We start from the raw sequence: 24,978 nt of genomic DNA, 5'->3' as shown, positions 1-24,978 counted from the left end.
AACAGAGATTTTCATTTTCTTTGTATCCTTAGGTGTGAGAATAGACATTTAAAACAGACTTAGGCTATGTTTAAATAAGCAATTAGAGTTGAGGATATTACAGAAAGAATTTAAAAAACGACTAAGGAAAAGCAGATTATTTAGGTCTTAGCTGTCTGGTTGTGTATACTAATCAAAATGATTAAATAATAACAGAGCAAGTTAGGTGGTGCAGTGGACAGAGCACTGGACTTTTGAGTTATGAAAGGCTGAGTTCAAATCTTGCCCCAGACACTTGGTTGTAGGACCTTGAACAAATCATTTGGCTTCAGTTTGCCTCAGTTTCCTCAACTATAAAATAAAGATAATAATAGCACCTACCTCCCCCGGCTGCTATGAAAAGCAAATAAGAAAACATTTGTAAATGTTTTCAAACCTTAAAGCTCTCTATAAAAGCTAGCTATTTTTTAAGTTTAAAATTCTACTTGATTGCATGCATAGTGCTACAGGTCAAGTGTCCTGTTTTGGCAAATGTCCAGATAAGAAAAGAAAGCATCCTGGCTGTCCATCTCTCATTGCATGTTTTGTAAACAATGAGTAAAAAGACACATTCTTAGATGTCCTTCCCATAATGAGATACCTCATCATTTTGAAGCTGCCAATCATTTTCATTTTTTGCCATAAACATGCAATCTACAAACATTTCTTTTTTCTCTTTCCTGTCTACCACTGGAAGCAATATAGTGGAGAATCTGAGATTGCTGCTAGTTTTGCAGTTGGAGTACCTTAATATCAGGCCTGCTACTTCAGGAAAAGGGGAAAAGTGGTTTGGATATCAAGCTTAAAATTTAGGTATAAATTTTATACCTAAAGGTATAAAAGAGGAGATTTTTGCAAATATCTGGGGCAGTTTTCATCAACAATTATTTTACTAAATGAGGAAAAGGAGAAGAAGTAAACTCCTATAATCATGGTTATACATGTTGAGCATATCCTAGCCAATGGGGTGGAGAATGGTGCCCTCTCTAGGCTTGAGTACTGTAGCTCTATATCCAGAGTACTTCGGTGTGAGCCTGAGGCTGAAAAGCATGGAGGAGTTAGCAAATACGTCCCTGAATAAATTTTCAGGGATGTACTGCCTAATCACAGAACGTTAGAGCTGACATCATTATACTTCAACCAGGGCCATTAACTACATGCATTCCAAAAGTGGTCATCTGGGCTTTTCTGATGGATATGTAATAATTACAATTCCTCCTCCTCACATTTATATAATGGTTTGAGGTTTATAAAGCAGCTTTCTCACAACGGAATGGCTGAAGACAATAGCCAGGGCATTCTCCTCTACAACTAAGTAAGCAACTATACATGCTAATGAACTCAAAAGAAAGAATGCCTCTTCTATTGATGTCCAAGAAGAAGACTATTTTTTTCTCTTCTAGGCCAAAAGGGGGAGAATCTAGCTCAATATGTATTGTAGTAATAACTAGTTTTTATATAGAACTTTAGGATTTGCAAAGCAACTTTATAAATAGCTCATTTGATCCTAACAGCTCTGGGAGGTAGGTATTACTCCCATTTTACAGATGAGGAAATTGAGGACCAGATGGAATAAATCATTTGCCCAGGGTTACATGGTTAGTAAGTGTTGGAGGCTGGATCTGACTCCACATTAGCACTTAGGGATATCTAAATATTATCAACGTAAAATTTTTTAGAAATATTTAAAAGAAAGCTATTCTGGGAAAGAGAACTTGGAATCATTAAGATGCAAAAGATTCTAAAAATCAAAATAATAAAGAGTAAGTGTTTTGAACCTCTCCACAGACTCCCCCCAAAAAACCTTTTTCAGAAAGGAGTCCTCTTCCTTTCTCCACTACTCCTTAGGCTTTATTAACTACAAAATAAAGAGATTTCTTCCTGCTTTACAATCCAACAGCTATTGGACAGGAGGTAGAAATATTCTGTTTTAAATTTTTTTTCCACTGCCTTTTTTTACTTCCCTAGGCAACATAATTAAATATTAACAATCCTGAGAATCACAAGTTATGGCTGGAAAAGATCCTTAGAGAACATTTGATCTAACCCCTATCATTTTACAAATGAGTATACTAAGATCCAGATATGTTAAATGATTTATAAATAAATAACTAAAAAAGTCTAGTATAGTAATCATAGTTCAACATTATATAACGCTTTTAGCTTTGAAAAGAAAAAACCACTTTGGTAGCTGTTAGCAAAGTGAATAAAGGGTCAGGTCTGGAGAAAGAAAGACCTGCATTCAAATGCATTTTCTATGTGACTCTGAGCAAGTTAATTAAACTCTGCCTGTTTCAGTTTCCTCATCTGTAAAATGGAGATAATAATAGTATCTTTCTCCCAGAGCAGTTATGAGGATCAAATGAGATAAAAAATTTAACACAATGCATGGGAGCCAACTAATAAATCAATATGCATTTATCCAATGGGAGCACACAGTAGTTGTTTTATAAATACTTGGTTTTCTTCCTCCTTTCCTTTTTTTCTTAATATAGATATGCTCATCTGAGTTTCCCAACAAATCTTGAGGCAGGTATCACAGATATTATTATCTCCATTTTTTCAGGTGAAAAAAACTGAAGTTTAGAGAGGAAAAATGATTTGCACATGGTCATACCGCTAGAAAACATTGAGAGAAATATTCATACTCAAGTCTGTCTAACTTCAAATCCAGCATTTTGTCTAATGACGTTTTACAAATAATTGAGTTTTAGCTTGTTTAGATCTTCTACATGTTAGAGTTTCAAATAAAATTTTAAATTAAAAATCAATGATAATAACACTACTAGATATCCCAAAGAGATTTTTAAAAGGAGCAGATCTGTTTGTACAAAAATCTTTATAGCAGCTTTTTTTTTTTTGGGGGGGGGTGAAGAATTAGAAACTGAGGAGATGTCCATCAATTAGGGAATGGCCAAACAAGTTGTACTATATAATTGTAATGGAATATTATAAGGCTTTAAGAAATGACAAGCAGAATAATTTCAGAAAAATCTGGATAGATTTATATGAATTAGTACAGAGTAAACAGATTAGAGCCAGGAAAACACTGTACAATACAGTAACAGCAATAATGTATGGTGATCAACTATGAATGACTTAGCTATTTACAACAGTATAATGATCCAAAACAATCCCAAAGGACTCATGATGAAAAATGTTATGTTCTTCTTGAGTAAGAACTGAAAGGATCTGAATATAGACTGAAGCATACTATTTCTCTCTTTCAGGAATTCAAATTTTCTTCCACAAAATGAAATGCTTTACAAAATTTCACATTTATAACCTAGATCAGATTGTTTACCATCTCAGTGAGAACAGGAAGGAGAGAGGGATAAAATTTAGAATTTCAATCTTAAAAAAATATTAAAATGTTTTTATATGTAACTGGGGAAAATAAAATATTATTCCAAAAAAAATCAATGCTACTCAGAGGTCTCTGATAATATTTAGATATATTCTAACATTCCAGTTGTCCTGCCATCTTCTAGAAGTGTTTCCCTCCAAGAATATTACAAACCATCCCTGCCAGCTCATCCATCTTAAACAACTCTTGTCCACAAATTAGCTAGAAGAGGGTCCATCTAACTTTCTAGGGTTCTTCATTCTTCTTAACATCTCATAATAATTGATGGAGAAAATGAACTGTCCACTGATTATCCTTCACTTTCATCATATGATCAACTAACCTCTTTTTTGTTGTTGTTTGTTTATGTTTTTGACAACATCCTTAACCACAATTCATCAAAATTCTTTTTTTGTAATGTGTTATAGCTGTCCAATTACACTCACAATCACTCTCTACTGTCCTTTGAGTGATTTTAAATTTCAGAAACTGTAGCATTAAATGACTCATGGACTTATCTTACCAGAATAATAATGGTATTAAAAATTTTGGCCATTGTTTCAGGAAGAGGTCTAAAGCGATTAGAACTGTAATTATCAAAAGGAAATCTAACATCTTTTCTTCCTGTTCAATTCTAACCCCCAACTCAGTGACCATTTGCACCATCTGTATAAGACATACAAAAATGTAGATATAGATGACATATAATGATACAATAATACATAACACATAATACGTGTAACTCATACATATGTACACATATATATGTATATGTGTATTGATAAATACACTTTATCTGCCATTCATCAAATTGCATGTCACAGCCTGGATAATAGGCATTTTTCATCCATTTATCTTTTCCTGGGTGAATAAGTAGGCCAAATTCTTCTGAAGGACTATAAATCTTATTTCGGAGGTTCTGTAATATTCCATGTCATTTACATACAAAGGCAATTATAGAACTTCAAAGGAAAATTAAAAGACAATTTGGCTCCTGTTCTGGATCTCCTCCATGACTATAGCAAACAATTTTGGCAAGTATATGTCACCTTATCTACATCTCATTTGAAATTAACAATCCTATACAATCAACAAACAAGATTCAATCTGTTTACCCTTTGGAAGAATCATCCAATGTTGACAATACACATGGGAGATACCTTGTTGGAAAGCTCTTACACTGGCATTTTGTTATGTTGAAACATTTTTAATGGTCAATAAAAAATAAGCACAGTAGAATCTTGTATCTCTACATCTTTTTTTTTTTTAACTGTGATATCAAAGATATAATTTACTGTGGAATATCAACTTATAAATACTGCTGGTTCTTTCTAATGTCCTCCTCAAAAAATACCCCTAATTTGTACATAAATTATTACCATAAAAACTTTAAAGAGATGAAAAGCAAGCACATGAGTCAGTATTGTTACTTTTTTTTTTCAGTTGTCTTTTGGGGTAATAGAGTGGTCTAAGATTTTTTCCATTCCTTTAGCATCTTCTTCTTTCAGCTAACTTGAAACTTACTCCGTCAAGACCCTCCCCCTCAGTGTTACATCCAAAATATGTGTCCTCTACGTTTATTCAGTCTATGCTAGGTGCTTTTCTCATCTTTGTTTGCTTTTTCAGTGCTATTTCATTTCATATAGAAGCATTTCCAGGACTCTAAAGTATAAATGTGATTGCTCCACTATTCTTGAAAGAGAAAATATTTGCAAATATTTTCCATCTTTCATCTCTTTGTTATCCCAGTTTTCCCCTCCACTACTTAACAATGTTTTATAAAATGAAACTGCTCATAATCTTCCATTCTTCTTTCCATATGATTTTACCAGTGAAATTATAATATGAACCAATTTTGGCTTTGGGTACCAAATCTCTCCACTCAGCAATTAAACTAAGTATTAGCTTACTACAGTGCTTTTAAGGATCTCATAAAAGTCTTTTTAATGTGACAAATGATTTATGTTATTTAAATTTAGGTGAAATTATTATATAGTAGTAGCTAAAATTTCTTCTAGCAATTTTCCATTTTTTCACATCAATAACTTATAAAATCCAGTTGAAGTTGTTTTAATTGCACATCTTATCTTTCCCCATTTGTATTCTTCTAGTGTTGTGTTCATTTTGATCTTTGCTCTAATTTTTCAGTAATTTAACTATGTCAATTCAGAAATGATTTCCATTTAGCAAATTACTTAACTAAGTGGAGAGGTAGACTTAGTGTTGGGCCTGGAATCATGAAGCTCTAAGTTAAAATCCAGCCCCAGATACGGACTAGCTCTGTGACTCTGGGCAAGTCACTTAACCTTATCTGTCTCAGTTTTTTTATGTGTAAATGAGCTGGTGAGGGAAAGCGCAAACCACTCCAAAATTTTTGCTAAGAAAATCCTAAATAGGATCATAAAGACTCAGATATGACTAAAACAATTGAACCCTGGCTAAATCACTTATGGTTACTTATCTCAATTTCCTCATCTGTAAAATGGACATAAATAATAGAACCTGTTAGCAAATCTGCTATGAAGATCAAATGAGATAATATTTGTAAAATAGCCTAGTGCCTGGCACATAATAGGTACTTACTAAATGTGTGTGCCCTTTCCTCTTCCCTCATTTCTTATCTATCAAAGTAGTGTTTTACTCTTCTGTAATGTTATTCTATTCTTTCACTGTCTAGTACCTTCTGATTCCATTCTCAGAGAGTATTTATAATGTGTAAGGGTGAAGATTTCATGCAGGGTACAAGTCTTTAGACTTTCTCAGTCTTTATTTGTTTGTCCTATTATCATATTTTCTGAAATATTTTTCACTGGTCTCCTCTATGCCCACCTTTGTAACTAAAGTCACTGAGAAGTGAAATATATATTGATTTAACATGAAAAGTCTTATCAAGTTCTTCAAAGAATTTCTCCACCTCTTCATTTTTTAAAGCTGAGGTCGGCATCAGTAAGCATCATATGTAATGGAGACAAACTGCAACCATTCCCAATAAGTTCTGGAGTGAAACAAGGTTGCCCACTATCACCGTTACTATTTAATATTGTATTAGAAATGCTAGCTTTGGCAATAAAAGCTGAGAAAGAGATTAAAGGAATAAGAATAGGCAATGAAGAAACCAAATTATCACTCTTTGCCAACGATATGATGGTATACTTGGAGAACCCCAGAGATTCTACTAAAAAGTTATTAGAAATAATCCACAACTTTAGCAAAGTTGCTGGTTATAAAATAAACCCACATAAGTCATCAACATTCTTATATATCACTAACAAAATCCAACAGAGTTACAAAAAGAAATTCCATTTAAAATAACTACTGATAATATAAAATATTTAGGAATCTATCTGCCAAGGGAAAATCAGAAACTTTATGAGCAAAATTACAGACCACTTTTCACACAAATTAAGTCTGATCTAACCAATTGGAAAAATATTAAATGCTCTTGGATAGGGTGAGCAAATATAATAAAGATGACAATATTACCTAAACTAATCTATTTATTTAGCGCTATACCAATCAGACTCCCAAAAAACTATTTTAATGACCTAGAAAAGATAACAACAAAATTCATATGGAAAAACAAAAGGTCAAGAATTTCAAGGGAATTAATGAAAAAAAATCAAATGAAGGTGGCTTAGCTGTACCAGATCTAAAATTATATTATAGAGCAGCAGTTACCAAAACCATTTGGTATTGGCTAAGGAATAGATTAGTTGATCAGTGGAATAGGTTAGGTTCAAGGGACAAAACAGTCAACAACTAGAGCAATCTAGTCTTTGACAAACCCAAAGACCCCAACTTTTGGAATAAGAACTTACTGTTTGATAAAAATTGCTGGGAAAATTGGAAACTAATATGGCAGAAACTAGGCATTGATCCACACTTAACACCATACACCAAGATAAGGTCAAAATGGGTTCATGACCTAGGCATAAACAATGAAATTATTAATAAATTAGAGGAACACAGGATGGTTTACCTCTCAGACCTGTGGTAGGGGAAGGACTTTATGACCAAAGAAGACCTAGAGATCATTACTGATCACAAAATAGAAAATTTCGACTATACCAAACTGAAAAGTTTTTGTACAAACAAAATTAATGCAGAAAAGATTAGAAGGGAAGCAATAAACTGGGAAAATATTTTTATAGTCAAAGGTTCTGATAAAGGCCTCATTTCCAAAATATAGAGAGAATTAACTCTAATTTATAAAAAATCAAGCCATTCTCCAATTGAAAAATGGTCAAAGGATATGAACAGACAATTCTCAGATGAAGAAATTGAAACTATTTCTAGTCATATGAAAAGATGCTCCAAGTCATTATTAATCAGAGAAATGCAAATTAAGACAACTCTAAGATACCACTACACACCTGTCAGATTGGCTAAGATGACAGGAAAAAATAATGATTGTATTGGAGGGGATGTGGGAAAACTGGGACATTGATGCATTGTTGGTGGAGTTGTGAACGAATCCAACCATTCTGGAGAGCAATTTGGAACTATGCTCAAAAAGTTATCAAACTGTGCATACCCTTTGATCCAGCAATGTTACTACTGGGCTTATATCCTAAAGAGATCATAAAGAAGGGAAAGGGACCTGTATGTGCACGAATGTTTGGGCAGCCCTCTTTGTAGTGGCTAGAAACTGGAAACTGAGTGGATGCCCATCAGTTGGAGAATGGCTGAATAAATTGTGGTATATGAATATTATGGAATATTATTGTTCTGTAAGAAATGACCAACAGGATGATTTCAGAAAGGCCTGGAGAGACTTACACGAACTGATGCTGAGTGAAATGAGCAGGACCAGGAGATCATTATATACTTCAACAACAATACTATATGATGACCAGTTCTGATGGACCTGGCCATCCTCAGCAATGAGATCAACCAAATCATTTCCAATGGAGCAGTAATGAACTGAACCAGCTACGCCCAGAGAAAGAACTCTGGGTGATGACTAAAAACCATTACATTGAATTCCCAATCCCTATATTTATGCCCACCTGCATTTTTGATTTCCTTCACAAGCTAATTGTACAATATTTCAGAGTCTGATTCTTTTTGGACAGCAAAATAACAGCTTGGTCATGTATACTTATTGTGTATCTAATTTATATTTTAATATATTTAACATCTACTGGTCATCCTGCCATCTGGGAGAGGGGGTAGGGGGTAAGAGGTGAAAAATTGGAATAAGAGGTTTGGCAATTGTTAATGCTGTAAAGTTACTCATACATATAACCTGTAAATAAAAGGCTATTAAATAAAAAAAAAGAAGAAAAAAAAAAGCTGAGGTTGGTACATAAACTACAATTATTTTCATGTTGATCTTTCTACAAATCTTTACCATGAGCATCGCAGGATAAGATGACCAAAAATTTCATTAAACTATGTTTCTTTTTGCTTCTGAATATGAAATAAAACCAAACCCACAATTTATCTCTAAAAAGAACTAGTATTTTCTCCTTCAGCAACCACTTTTTGAGGTTCACTGCCATTGAGATTTTTTACCAGCTCAAGGTCATTTTCCCTCCTTTCTCAAAGACTTTGAAACCTGGCTCACAACCTTCCTCTCCAACCCTTTTAAAAGATTTTAATTTGATGTCAATTTCCCCACCAGTACTCTTGCTTCATGGTTCATCAACTTCATCATCTCTTATGATTTGTACCTTCATTCTACTGCAGGCACTAACAAAGACTAACAAAGAACATTGAGGCATCCTCATGCTTCACTATATAAAACTGAAATTCCTCATGATCATAACCTCCTCTTCCTCATTCTCACTGCAATCTTCAGTTATTCTACACTTCCCTATGCCAAATCAATCTGGTTATCTTGCTGCTTGGATCCCCTTAATCAAGCAATTAGCAAGCAGCTTTAAGCCCCCACAACATGGCAGGAATTATTAGGCATTAAGGATACAAAAACAGTCTCTGCCTCAAGAAGCTTTCATTCTACTGAAACAATATCCTCTCTTTTCTGCTTGTCCCACCAATCATCCCCTCTCTCACCCTAGTTTTCAGGCTCTCCTTATGCTCTCTACAATCTTCAAAAATGTTACTTGTCCTTTCTATCCCCCCAGATTGGTATCCCTTCTCTCTTTTACTTTTCAAATCCAAACTCTTGGTTTAAAAAACAAAAACAAAAACCTCTTCCTAAACCTTGCCTCCACTTTCTCATCTTCCACTAACTTTTCAAACTGTTGTAATTTAGTTTCAGACATCATTCTCCTGTTCTATCCAACAGTCTACCTGAATTGCCATGTTTTTCAATGTTCATCATTTGGAAGCGCTTGGAAACATATATTTTTGATCATTCCCTTCTTCTCTAGACACTCTCTTCTTGCTGGATTTCACTGACACAGCTGTGTTCCAGTTATGTTTGGTCACAATTTCAGTCTCTTTTGTTGGATCATCATTGATTGCCCCCAACATACTCCTGACCATACTCCCAAGGGTTCTGGGACTTCTCTTCTTCATATTCATTCTCTATCATGTTAGACTCATTAACTACAAGGCAGCTAATGGTGCATATAGCATGGCCTGGAGTCAGAAAGATCTGAGTTAAGTCTGACCTCAAACAGCTTGCTAACTGTGTGACTCTGGGCAAACCACATCTGTTTCCCTTAGTTCTTCATCTGTAAAATGGGAGTAATAATAACATCTATACTCCAGGATTGTTGTGGTCAAATGAGATATTTGTAAAGCACAGTGCCTGACACATAGTAAATACTACATAAATGTTAGTATTATCATTATTATTATTGTTACAAAGCACAGTGCCTGACACATAGTAAATACTACATAAATGGTAGTATTTACATTATTGTTATTATTATGTTACAATGGGTTTAACTAAATTCTCCAGAAAGATGACTCTCAGAGTTCTATACTCAAAACTAAGCCTGTTGAACCTTGATTATATATTATAAGCATCTCAAACCAACATCCCCAAAACAAAATTCATTCCTCAAATACTGATTTCCCTAATCCTATACAGGAACTACTATCTTAGTCACTCAAGTTCACAACATTGGAGGTCTCCACATCTCTTCCTTCTCACCTACTCCTCACATCCCAGTCAGCTGCAAAGTCTTATTAATTCCACAACACTTTCTTATATCTATCTCTCCTCCCTATTTACATGGTTTAGATTCTCAGTACCATCTGCCTGGAAAAGCCTCTAATTGGCCTTGATGTATCAGGTCTCCCTTCTCCAATCCATTTTCCATACTACTTAATTTTTTTAAAAAGACAACTCTGAATATTTCTGTTCAAGAATTTCCAGTGACTCCCTCTACACCTACAGATGTAGGATAAGATACAAACTCTATTGTTTGGCATTTAACACTTTTCACAACTTGTTCCAACTCAGTATATGTTAACTTCCTTTCATATGCTCTCTCTACCTAACAAATTGGACTATTGTTACTAATATATTGTAATGGTTAAAATTAAAGTAAACTGAGACATAAAGTTTCAAGCATGAACAATTTGCTAGTAAAACATGAATTTAACAGTAAATAATATCTCGGCTTCCTCAGCAAAGCTAAGACCTCAAATGAGGGGAACAGCTCCCTTTCAAGGAGTATAGGCAAAGAAGAAAATTTTGTAGGTAGTGAACAAGTTATAATTGATTAAAAGAACTCATTGTCATATGTAGTGAGATCAATATGCATCGTTACAGAGCTGAGGCATAGGCAATATGATTGGTAGGAAACTGGGAATGAATGGCTACCAAAAAGCCCTTCTTTCAGGTCTGTGACTAAAAGATGTTCATTGTTTGAGTCTACCTGAAAAGTTAGAGAAAATGGGCCAGACTTCTTTGGACTAAACACCTTGAAGGATAATTCAGTGGTGTAAAGATACTAAATCAGACTCCCCATTGTCCATCTGCATCACCCAAGGTAGCACATTTTCTTGAGGAAGAAGAGAATCATAATTAGCTAGAGAATTGGATTTCTAACTGTAACTCAGTTGAATTTCTGATCTAAGTTCAAAGACAAAGAATCATGACAGTTACAGGGCAAAAAACAATTAACTGTAAACAGTTAATTTTTTAAAATGTTACAAATTAGTTATGATATCTAGATGAATATGTAAAAATGAATATATATGAGTTGAGGTATATGTATAAATGAGTAAAGGAAAAATGTTTAAATAATTGAATTGGTTGAATGGGGAGAGGGAGTTATGGGGAGGTTGCAGAGGCAAAACATTTTTGTCAAAGTTCATGGGCATGTCGTTGATATGCCTATGATGTGGAAAAGGATTGTATAAAAACAGTGAAAATATAAATGCAATAAAGTCCCATGGCTTAATGACAAGATTACACTGTGCTCTCAAATCCTGTAATAGTGACCACAGAATCTGGCAGATTCCATCAAGCTGGAAAGATTTTGAGCAGAGGTCTATTAACAGACTATGTTCCTACAGACTATGCAGGGTGTAGCTTAGATGACAGAATAGAAGTACACCTGATCTTCCCCCTCCAAAAAACAAACCCCTCTTTTCCAAACAGATTTGAATGCTGATAGAGAAATCCAAGGCAAAGTTATTGAGTCATTTTTCTAACTTATTTTCTAACAACTTTTCTAACTTGCTTAAATAAAACAGACAGAGAGGTCTATAGACACCAAGGAAGGGTTCTGGCCAGGAGCACTTGGAGCACTTATTGCAAGGGAGAGATGTTACCCAAGAGCAAAATGAGATCCCAGAACCGTACCAAGTTGTCCCTAGGCTGATTCAAGGACACCACAATAAGAATAGGTGTCAGCAGGCAGCTTTATTGCTTATACCCAAGATTGAGGTCACAGAGGCAGAGTAGCCTAAGGAGGAGCCCTGATTCCCCAGCGATGGCATTCCTGGGTAAGAAATGGTTGCAGGAACTAGAAATAAATTCAGAAGCAAGTAATTGTGGTATGTCTCAGATCCTAGGTGTAAAGTGATGTCTCAGTTCCAGGTTCTAGCCCAACACAAAACCCTCCAGAAGAATAACCAAGGCAGGAATCCCAGACAAAAGAGAGCTTACAGTTGTGTCCCTCTGAACCAGCAGAGATTTCCAGATGGCTGATTGGAACTCAGTCCAGCAACAGTCATGCTGTTCAGACCCAAATACAAATCAGGAATTTGAAAAAGAGGAGGGCAGGAAGAAGACTGCTCTGAATCAGATCACAATGGGAGCACTCAAAACGTGCAAGCCTCTAGTCTATCTTATCTCTAACATTCTGGAGTAACACAAGATGAGTTTAATATCCAAACAAGCAACTGATAAATTCAAAAAGACAAAACTTTAGCTCCCACATTTTCCCCAGAAGTGTGCTGAACCTGTTCACAATATCAAGTCTAAAGTCAGAATATGAAAGAATGATAAAACAAACAAACAAAAAAGAATCCCACCATAAAAACTATTACGGTGATACTAGGACATAAATCTAGAAAAAGAGAATGACTACAAATATAAGGAGTCTCAAAAGAAAAACACAATATAGGCAAAAATCCAATGAGAATTCCTAGAAAACATAAGGCAAGAGATATTTTTAAGTTAAAAATATTTTTATGAAGTAAATGAAAGAATTAGAGAACAACTGAAAAAAAAATGAAAACTAAGGAAGAAAGAATGGAAAGAGAATTAACAGCTTGGCACAAAAAGCATAAAATCTTGCCCAAGTAACAAACTACTTGAAAATTAGAAAGGAGCAACTGAAGCCAATGATTCCAGAAGAAAACAGACTATATATCTATTACCTGATGAATTAAGAAAGGCTCAATACCAGGAAACCAAAGGATGAATTTTTGGTCCAAAAAACCTCATGAAGCCCATCTATTTAGTGCACAGAATTACAAACTATAATCATGGGGGTTTTTTTTGTTTATTTTTTTTTGGAGGTATGAAAGTATATTTCAGAAATTATTATTTTTGCTTTATGAAAGGAAGGAGAGAAACACACAGAAAGAGTTTGCCAAACAAATTCATGATTACTGGGCAGTATTTAACTTACTTAGGATAAGAGATCATCTGATTTACTTGTATATGATCAATGAATATGCTTATTTCAAATGATTTTCCATAGATTCATTGGAGTACACTTGAACAGTAACAAGTTGTAAGCCATGAGTTTGTGTCCAAACATATACCCATAAGTAACAAAAAAGGGCATTTTTAAAAATTCAGACTTTTTATTAATTAGTACCAACTTCCCACCACCACTGAGTGAGATTTCTTGAATTTTGATTCAGTCTTCTTTTGAAAAAAGAACACAATGAATGTAAGGGTAGCAGTGGCACACAAATCCCCTTAGAAATATCACGCACATCAAAACTAAGATAGAACCAGGCAATCTAGCCCCATTGACAATGCATTCTTTTATGAAAAGATGACCCTCTCCCTACAAGTTAGTCCTCAAAGAAATACCTCATTTGTGGATCACTTCAATATTCTGATAATAATAAAAGGTAATTGCTAAAATTATTAAGTGCCCTAAATATGACATAAAACTCACACCCATTTTATAAAGAACTGTCTTTTATGGCAGAAGGTGTGACAACAAGGTAGACTTATAGATATGAAAGCATCAGAATGAGAAGATCTTGGTTTGAGTTGAGTTCTAATGTCCTTTGCCACATTCTATCTGATCCTCCTAGGAGTCCCTCTCAAATATTTGTGAACTATGTGACATTTTAAAGCCATATGACATTGGCCAATTACTTAATCTCTAAGTCTGAAACTCCTTATCTGTAAAATAAGGTTATCCCTCTTCATGTAACAAAATAAACAAGACTGTTATGAGAAAAGCACTTAGTTAAACCTTAAAATGCCATGTAAGTATAAATTATTATTATAGAGTGATTCTTAACAACAAATTACTGTCTGATGAAACTGTGAGACAGTCCTTCCAAATCCTGTGCCAAAGTCAAAGACGGAAAGGTTCTATATATACATGAATGTATATATAGAATATTCATGGCATTATTTGTGCGTGTGCATGTGTGTGTATGAGAGAGACAGAGAAAGAGAGAGAGAGAGAAAGAGAGAAGGAAGGGAAAGGGAAGGAGGAAGCAAAAAAACTAAATAAAATTTATATCCATCAGTGAAGGAATGAATTAACAAATTGTGATATGTGATTGCTGTGATATGGTACTATACCACAAGAAATATGAAAAACTCAGAAAACAATGGGAAGGTTTATATGAATTGGTATATAATTAAGCAAGCAGAATCAAGAAAACAATAAATACTAAACAACTAGGAAATAAATAGAAAAAAAGGAAAAAAAAAAACAAAGGAACTGAACACAGTAATAACAACTATACTAGAGCTTTAAAAAAATATTTTCCCCTTCTGGAAGAAAGGTTAAAGACTTATACAGTAAAGAATATGCATTACCATCTTCATTGAAGCTACACCCTAAGGACTGGGCTTTTTCAACTGCCCTGGAGGCAAAATCTCTTCTAAATGCAATCTTCCCCTTCTCAAAAGAGAGCTCCTTGAGATTCAGAGCTCTCTCACCTCACTAACTGAATTTAAAACATTAATTCAATATTGTATATACTACAAGATTTATTACTTAGTTGGTATTTTAGTTTTGATGAACTGCCTTTCCTCTCATTCATTTTTTTTTAAGTTAAAAGGGATAGATTCCTAGGGAAGGGTTGAGAAGACAATAAATATATTTTTTAATGAAAGTAGTGTAAAAAATGAACAAAATATAGGTTAAAAATGATGGAAAACATGATATAAAAGCAAAAGACATAACTATACAATTTTGCCAGCTTTTTCCTAATTTCAAGACTATTTCTCAAGCTGATATCCTGAATAACAACATCAATATATTAAAACATAAACAAAATTATTCAACTACTGATCACCCATAAACTGTGTTCTATTCATTGAAAAAATAATTAAAGGCATCTTAATTCATCAATTCCATCAGGAGCCTTTGATTAGGCTGGGGCATACAGCCAGGATAAAGGTACTAAGCTATTAAAAGTCCTTTCAATGCCCATATCAAAATACTACTGCTAAAAATTAGAGTGGACAGCTAGGTGGTAAAGTGAATAGAGCACCAGACTTTGAATCAAGAAGACCATCTTCATGAGTTCAAATCTGACCTTAAAGACTTACTCAGACACATAACTTACTAGCTGTATAACCCTGGGCAAACCACTTAACCCCTTTTGCTTCAGTTTTCTCATCTGTAAAATGAGCTAAAGAAGGAAATGGCCTCCACTCCAGTGTCTCTGCAAGAAAACTCCCCAAAAAGGGATCACAAAAAAGTCAGACAAAAAAGAACAAGAAGTTACAGTAGGCAGTAACAGTGACATTATGAATATTATTTCAGTTTTAAGTAGTATCAACACAGACATGTCCTAGCAACTCTTTTCATTTTATCTACATAACTTGCTCTTAAATTGATTTGTGTACATATCTTCCCACTACAGAAAACAGAAAGAAAAGCATTCTTTTATGAATAAAAACACAGTTGAAACACACTAGCTAGTACCACCAAAAAAGCAACTGGGAGTATGTCCCTTTCTATCCTTTATCACAAATACTACTAGCTCAGGTCTTTAACGTCATGGTTAGAAACCTATTAATTGGTCTCCTTACTTTCATTCTGCATTCCAATTCATTACACACCACCAGATCAATCTTTCCATTCTCCAGCTTAAAATCTTACAATGACTCCCTACAGCCAAGGAGTTTGAGCAGGGGCAACTGGGACTATGGTTAGACATAATGGAGAATTGAAAACCAGGGTTCCCCTGAACTGGTTTGAAGGGACAAGAAAAAAAAATAAACAAGTCAGGAATTAGGCCAGATTAAAGTAATTTCTTCCATCAAGAAGGCTGAGAGTTCAGAATTAAAGATGGGGAGGAAAACAGCAAAAATTAGAGGATCCAAAAAAGGTGATTTCAGTGATGATGAGGAGACCTGGATTGTTGAGTGGAACCAGGAATGGGACCAAGTATAGGAGGTTTGGGGACAAATAAAGATAGCATGTAAGAAATTTGAAGAAAATTCCAGTTTTTAAATACAGCTGGAAAGAGGAAACCGAAAAACTTCACCTAAGTTAGCAGCTTCTAATTGGTTCAGTGGAATTAAAACCAAAGAAAAAGAAAAGACCAAGGTTTGTATTAGAATACCCAATACCTAATCTAGTAAAAGCACAGAAATCTGAGTTAAAGTGTACCTTGGAGATCATTAAATCCATCTTCATTTCATTTACAGAAAAACTGAGACTCAGAGATAGTAGGTAATTTGATGAAGCTCACATGGCTACTAACTAGTTACTAAAGATGAAACTAGAATTCATATCTCTTGATTCTTAATCCAAAGCTCTCCAATGGATTTCTATGATCTAATAAATTAATTAGTGAATTCATATAAGAAGTCTGGTTAGATGGAGAAAACTATGATTTCACAGTTTTTCTGTTTCCCCTCTACAGGAATATTTAGAAATTAGAACCTTCCTTTTTTTCCTATCTTGTTATCTTCATCTCTTCCCCAACTTCCTCCAAAAACAATATATTGTAGTGGGAAAAGTTTACAACTTATAATACGAAAAGATGTGAATTTGAACATTTTTCCTACTACTTAATAGTTTCATGATCATAAGCAAGTTAATTACTAATTCTCTGAACATTATATTCTTAGAGCCAATAATATCTGAAACAACTATCTCACAGGATTATTCCAAGGATGAAAGAGAGGTAATGTATGAAAGGGTGTAAGCCTTAAGGCAGCATATAAACATCATCCATTGTTATAGCTAAAACTGGTGACACAAAAATAAATGTCCATAAGTGTCCTTAATATAAATGCATTGTAAATAGATAGAAAGATAAAAGTATATATAGATATATATAAAACATATATAAGTAAAAATAAATGACTTTAAATACAAAATATATATGTAGAGGGCAGAGTACTGGTTTTGAAGAATATTGAGTCATCTGAAAGTCATTTGATCTTACTATTTCCTTATTTGTAAAATCAGGTTATAATACCCATATAACCTCCCAGGGTTATTGTGAGCAAAGTACTTTGCAAACCTTCAAACTTAGCAGAAATGTGATTTATCATATTATGTAATACTAAGATTCTTAAACATTAACTATACTATTAGTCAATCAATAAGCATTTATTAGGCATCTACTTGACAATGTACATTGATAATAATCATTATCATACAAAAATAATTAACAAATGCCAACATGGTGAAAATTCAGGAAAGAGTTGGGATAATCAGGAAAAACACCCCAGAGGAAATAAGATGTGAGCTGGAAGTTGAAGGAAGATTGGGATAGGAGCGAGGCGGAGTTGGGGATAAGAATTTCAGGAGAGAAAACTGTGGAGACAGTTAAGTTCATATTATGTTGAAGAAAGCCAGTTTAGTAGAAGCTCAGTGCAGAAGTAGATGCCGAAGATACCATAGGACACAATAGATTTCCCCTCCCTAAAGTCTCCAAACAAAGGCTGGAAGATCATTTGGTACTCATGATGTAGAAGGGATTCTCGTTTAGGCAACTATATTAAATAGCTCTGAGGTCTTTTCCAATTCTAACGCTGCCTACTTAATAAAATATAGGCACTGCATACTGGAATCTAAAGCCCTTCAGAAACAGGCCCCAATCTACATTTCCAATCTTATCTTCCCTTACCATCCCTCACACAGTCTATGCTCCAGTCAGATTGGACTATTTGCTGTTCCCTGAACATGGCTTATCTCTTCCCACCTCCATAAATTTGCTCATACCATTTGTTCCGCTTGGAATAAGTCTACCACATTCATCACATCTACTTCCACACTTCACAAATATTTTTCATCCTTTTGCAAACTAGCTTTTAGTCCCACATTTGCACTTGTCCTCTGTAAGTTTATCAAAAATCTCTAAACTACTAAATCTAATGACCTTTTCTCACTCTTATTCAATTATAGCATTTTATTCTGTGTATCAGGACATTCCCAGTCATCTTGACTTTTGTCCTAATACTGGACAAGACTCTAGAAGAAAGAGTGAGGCTGATGGCTTTTGTGCAATTCTGCCTTACTTAAATTCATTGCACTAGCAAGTCAAGATATAACCTATCATCACAACTACTTTATTCCAACTTCATGATGTCACTGGTCTTCTTCAAAAATGGAAAGTGACAAAAAAATAAGATTTTAATTGTGTCATACCTAGAACAAATAAGATATAAAATACTTGTAAATGTATATAGATGCTGGTTGTTACCAACTATTATTAGGTCAATTCAATTCAACAAACATTTATGAAGCACCTAATACTTTGTGTAGTTAACATCTGGCATGATGGACAGAGAAATATAATCTTCTCAGGAAGAACCTGGGCAAATCACTTCCTTTCTCAATGGCTCAGGCAACTAAGACTTGAAATTGTAAAGGTGTTATTATGTACAAATAAAGGGAAATTCCTCACTAGAAAATACCATAACAATGAAATCACAGGATAGACCCTTCCCCAGAATATGCCAAGTGAAAACAAAATACTGGGACCCCAAAGATGAAAAATAACATAATTCATGCCTTTGAGAACTTTACTAGGAAAGGGAATATACCAGGTAGGCATAACATGAGGTAAAATTTGAAGAGTTCAAAAGAAAGAGCAAAAGATACCATGTAAAACACTCTGCAAATGTTAAAGGTCTTCTATAAATGTCAGGAATTATTATTCTTATCAAGATGAAATGCTCTATGAAAATTTGAGGTAGAAGATAACATTTACATCTGGGAGAGGAGATTAAATTAAGGGAAGGTTTCCCTCACTAATCACATACTGATAGTTGTACTTGATTTGTTCCTTACTAACCTGTAAACCCCATTTATAGAAAAGATCATGCTTTTAGACATATTTGAATCCCTCAGAACATCTATTAGTGCTCTGTACAGATTACATGTCAATGAATATTCTCTCAATGAATAAACAGACACCAGAGATTCCATATTTAAATGGTCAACAGGACAATTCAGCTAATTATTCATGACTGCACCATGGTGGGCCCATAATGAGATTCATTTATGAACAAAATCAATAGCAGGTAACATCCACCCTAAGAACTTTTCAAGTTAATGTCAACTCTTACGCTCTGTATAACATGGAATTTAGTACAGATGCATGGAAATTCCAAAGTTCTTTCCTTAGGAAACAGCTCTAGTTGTAGGCAGCCTAGTAGCCCAGTCAGTAAAAAAGTAGGCCTCTGGGACTTCTGTTTGCATAAAGAATACAATTTTGGCTACTAAAATTTCAAAACAGAACTGCAACTCCGACAACCTTCAGCTAAAATTTATCACTTTCACTGTTCTACCAGTGTCCTACTACTGGGCAATTTGAACCATGAATTCATTTCAACCTAGCACATAGTCAGTCTACACACACCTGATATTTGAGAGTCTAATCAAAGCACTAACTAATCTTGGAGAGATAATCAATAAAAAAGAAAATTCGTAATCCCAATTTCCTGTAGAACATACATTGGGGGAACACCACCAACAATTCTTTTATTCAGTTCTCCTAATTTAACAAATCTGGTGGTAGTAGAACAGGTAGTTCACAGGATACACTACACAGGAGGATACAGTAAGACACAGATTTTTTTTTTTTTTTTACTATACATATATTTTAATGCCAGAAAATTCCACTCTCCATGACATGCAAAGTCATGTTTATGGATAGTAATGCTTAAGAGGCAGATTCCCATGGCATACAAATATCTTGTTATCTCTCCACTCATCTCAATTCTTTAAACTCAGTTTTTGTATTAAATTAGATCATAATAAAATAAAGCAATGGCCCCCTAGTAGTCACCCTACATCACTTCCAACACAAGAATCTAAGCTAGGCCTTCATTGGTTAAAATTTAATGTCCTCTATCTCCTTAAACATTTTACTTTTTTTTTTTTTTTTTTAAATAAACCAAGAGTTGAGGATACACTAATCTTCCCCATGGCTCTTCAATAAGAACCCAACCTAAACTTCCATTCAAACTTAATTCAAGGAAGAAAAAAAAAAAAAAAAAAAAAAAAAAAGCTTGTCTTTAAAAATGCCTTCTTTAAAATGCCTTTAAAAATATTTCTCATCCCAACCCCAACCACCTCCCACCTCTGAAAATGAAAACTATGTAACATAACCTTTCCTTTTTGCCATGGCTACCAAATTACTTCTCTTTCTAACAGCAGCAATCTAATAATTTATCTCAAGAGTCTATCAACACCTAATCTCTCCATTTCCTTTAGATGAGGATTGTTTCATCTTTTTTATGTTGTGGATAAATTTTGTCAGTATTAAAGCCTATGGACCCCTTTTCAGAATGAATATTTTAAATAATTGAAAGAAAAGCTAAGTTTTAGTTAGAGGGAACTGAAAATTTTAAAAGATGATTGATCCCCTCTCTATATAAATTTACAGGAACTATGAAGAAACTTAGTCTCTGATTCCAAATAAAGAATCTCTGTTTAGGGTTCTAATCAGAACATGTGTACTGCTCTTAGCACTTCATATTTTATTTTGTATTATGTTTGATTTGTAAAGTGACTCAAATCCTTTTCAGAAAAGGTTGCTATACATATTAAATGAATAAAATAAGATAATCAGGTGAGAGGCTGATTTGGCACATGTTATATTTTGATAACAAAAATAATTTTCTTTTATTCTAGTAGTAGACCACCTAGAACAAAGGGTAACAAAATTTCTTATCAGTAAATGAAAAACAAGCAAGGTGTAGACCTCTTTTTCCTATAAATTTATTCATAAAAATATACTCATATAATAAATTTCTAGAAAAATAAATTATATCTTAAATAAATAGCATACAACAGTGAATCCTTTTGAAAAGTGATGATTCTTCTTTGAAATGCAAATCACTACCACCTAGTTTACTTGTTTTATCTTTGTAGTTCAAAAAGCCTTACTTTATTATTACCTTCACCAGTGTAGCTGCTCACAAGCCCTTTATGAAGTAGAAGTGATGGTGGTAGTAGTAGGAGTAGAAAGAGAAAGAAGAAGAGGAGTAGGAAAAGGAACACTGTGAACTACACAGACAGAAATGTAATGGTGGTAGTAATAGTAATAGTCATCGTAGTAGTAACAGTAGTATTAGAAGAAGAAGAAATAGATGAAGTAGGAGAAAAAATAATAATACATATTTATAATATAGCATTTTAAGACTCTTTCCTCTGTCAAATGAGAGTAATACAAATATAATCCCCATTTTATAGATGAATAAATGTGGTTGTGTTCTTATAAGTGACTTGCTTAAGTTACTTTGAATTCAGGTCTGATTCCAAACCCAGAGCCTCTCAATACTATCTCTCAAGTGGACAGTATTCTCTGAATAGTTGTGGCATAAAAATCTGTTACTTGATGCCCAAGTTCTGATTTTCCTCTAACATATCCATTAACCAGCCCTCACTCAAAGCTTTTTGAGCTTAGCTGGATCTTCCAGATCATTTGTGCTGCTAGCATAGCCTTTGATAATCTAAGGTCACTTCCATACGATAATGAAATGGAATGGGACATTAGTAAAATACGTTTTATTTTTAATTCAGATTTTCCTTTTTAGATCTTCTTTTAAAAGACTACATTACAACTGCTATTTTTCCTCTTGGCAACTAAGTTATGCTTAAAAATTTTATGGCACTTACAAAGCAGATTTTTTATACTTTAGGATCCCCCCCCCCAAAAAAAAAAGATAATGTTCATGAGATAAGCAGCATTTCTTTGAAAGAGATCACTCCAAAGTTACTGGTTCCATGGGACTCAATTTCAGAAACAAATAAAAGAACCTTGAACTATACTATCTAAAACCTTTCCAGGAGTACATGGTTAATCAGAATGGTATTCATAGTCTAGGCCCTAAAAAGCAGTTGTCCAAAAAAAAAAAAAAAAATGGTCCTAATTGACAGTGTTCAAGACTGTTCTCTAACTTGAGGTCACTGCTCCTTTGCTACTGTTAAACAAGTGTTTGCTTTATGGATCTGACATTCTCCACAAGGAACAGAAATACATATATTTTATAATCTTTACCTTTTCAGCTCAAAGTTTAAAAGAACAGGTATGTTCATATAATTCCCTTGACTTCAATACATATCTGTTCCACAAAAGTTCAGTTAACAGCTATTGAATTCACACACACACATACATACCCAGCAATAATAAAAAGTAATCATCCATTGCTCAACAGTTTACCACTGCTACTCTCAAAACTTCTTGGCAACACATATCCATGCAATCACTGTGTTATCCAATCCCATGCCTGAAAACTCTAGACAGTCAGTTGTGTAATAAATAAACCCCTTATCATCTGCTGAAAACATAAAAACCAAAATACTGGCCTCTGTTTCAGCGCAGAGAGGGCACTCTAGAAATTTGAACATACACTTAGAAAAAAAGGCTCATCTTTTTAAATTGCTAGTGTCCTCAGGCCGACCCTAATTTTTTTTTCCTTTTTGAAAAAAAAAATTAGTAATTTTGGAGAAATAAGTACAATCCTTTTAAACACTGACAGGGAAAGGGGGGACCCCAAGACTTCAGGCAAGCTTCCCACACTAAAGAAGAGCTTGTTTATTTTTCCATGAAATGGGAACAGAGGACCATCCATCTAACAAGTGCCTACTACTAGAGACGCATCAACAACAGGTCCTAAGCAAAAAGGCGATTGGTCCGATAAACATGGGAAGCTGCTGTTGCTGCTGCTGCTCGCCTTCAATATCTGACAGACCCAGCCCGGGATTGAAAACAACAGCACTCCCCCACCCCAGGGTATGGCACACATACACACACATACACACACACTCCCACTTCCCCTGAGTGGGAGAAATTCCACGGGACCTCCCAGTGCTCCCCAAGACTCATTCACCTGGTGCCACCTCCTAGCCCACACAGGGAAGCTGGGCAAGCCTCAAGGAAGGGAGGACGGGTTGCAGCTGAGAAGCTTGGGGGTGGGGAGAAAGAGGGGTTAGTAACGTACTCAATGGCTCGTCCCTCCAAGCGGACTGGACCAGACACAGATATTGATACACTCACACACACTCACACACACACACACACACACACACACTCTCGCTTTCAGGGCAGGTCCCAAGAAGGTGCCGGCGAGGCTCCAGCTGACACACCCCTCCGAGCCCCGCCGCTCACTGCCAGCCTCTAGTGCGCCCTGGCCAGGTGCCCCCTCCCGAGCCCCAGTCCCCGGGCTCGGAGCACGGGACGCACCTTCATCGAGCCCCGGGGCTGGCCCTTTGGGGCCGCCGGGGGCACGAAGCGCTCCTCGATGTCCTCCTCCTCGTCTTCCTCCACCACCTCGACGACCACCTCCTCGTCCTCGTCGTCCTCTTCGTCGTCTTCCTCCTCCTCCGTGCCCCCCCGGGGCTTTCCCTCCAACCTCCCGCGCCCCCTCCGTCGTCTCCCCCCTTCCTCTTCGCCGTCCTCCTCCTCCTCCAACAGCAGCAGCACCGGGGCGGGGACCGTGGCTGCGCCGGCGGCGGCGGCGGCGGCGGGAGGGGGGGCGGCCCCGGACCCGGCTCCAGCTCGGCGAGGCGGGGGAGGCGGCCTCCAGCTCTCCCGGGCCGGGGCCAGGGGCGGCAGTCCGGGCAGGGCGCCCTCCTTAGCCAATGCCGGGCCCGGCGGCGGCTGCAGCGCTGCGCCCCCCCGGCGGCTCCCCAGGCTGGAGCGCTTGGCTAAACGCCGAGCCTGCATGCCTGGCGCAGGGGCTCCCGGCCGCAGTGCAAAGCGGGAGAGTTTGTCACCACCACCTCCTCCTCCTCCTCGTCCTCCTCTTCCTCGCCCTCCTCCTCCTCCTCCTCCTCCTCCTCCTCCTCGGGGTCGGGCTGTCGCTCGAGGCGCAACCCGCCGGGGGTCGGGGCTACAAGGGGCCGCTGGGGCCACCTCCCAAGGCATGCAAGTGCCCGTGCTAAGGCGCTGGGTCGCAGCGGCGGCGGCGGCGGCGGCGGCTGCTCCTCTCCTCCGCCCGAGCCCCACCGACCAGCCCGGGCAGGAGGCGGGCTGCCGGCTTCTCCTAGTGCCGGGCAGAGCCGCGGCTGCGGGCGGCGACGGTGGGTGTGTGCGAGCGGTGGGCCGCCTCCGGCGCTTCCCGCGGGGAGCCACAGCCTGTGCAGTCTGCCTCCGAGGGCTCCATGCAAGCGGCCCGAGCCGGCCGCTGCGCCTCGCCCGGGCCCTGCCCCAGCCGCCGGCTCCCGGGCCTATCGTTCCCCGCTCTCCGGCGGCGCTCGAGCTGTTTGTGTTGTGTGTTTTTCACCACCGCCCCCTCTCCCCTCCTCACTAGCCATTCCTCGCAGCCCAATAGTCCCTGTGCAATCAAAACCCGGACTGGATTTCCTCCCCCACCCCTCTCTTACCAGCCCTACACCAAATTCCTGCGCTTGGAGCAACAGGGGCAACCGCCGGCTAGTGCTCCCATGGAAGAGTCGTCCTGTGTGCATTTATTTGGCTCCCGCCAAGTCTGTCTTGTTTAAATGGAGGGATTTGCAATAAACCATGTTAATCGCCATCTGAGAGACAGCGACGCTTCTATTATAGATATTTATTTAAAATCAGTGGGAAGCTGTTTTGTACACATTTGAAGTTGGGGG

At 36.7% G+C, this 24,978-nt stretch overlaps 1 protein-coding gene across 1 annotated transcript in view; it reads right to left on the bottom strand.

Annotated features, from left to right (window-relative positions):
• Positions 1–24,730, bottom strand: part of ZNF704 (zinc finger protein 704) — a 321,406-nt gene extending 296,676 nt beyond the window's left edge. The window contains exon 1 of the mRNA XM_031946228.1: positions 23,603–24,730. Within this exon, the coding sequence (XP_031802088.1) occupies positions 23,603–24,286 (684 nt within the window). The 5' untranslated portion in view covers positions 24,287–24,730. The remainder of the gene's footprint in view (positions 1–23,602) is intronic.
• Positions 24,731–24,978: the final 248 nt, after the last annotated feature.

Source organism: Sarcophilus harrisii, chromosome 1 (genome assembly GCF_902635505.1).
Source record: "Sarcophilus harrisii chromosome 1, mSarHar1.11, whole genome shotgun sequence".
In the NCBI taxonomy this organism is placed as follows: domain Eukaryota; kingdom Metazoa; phylum Chordata; class Mammalia; order Dasyuromorphia; family Dasyuridae; genus Sarcophilus; species Sarcophilus harrisii.
Note: the sequence above shows the minus strand (reverse complement) of the source record. Positions and strands in the feature narration are given on the sequence as shown.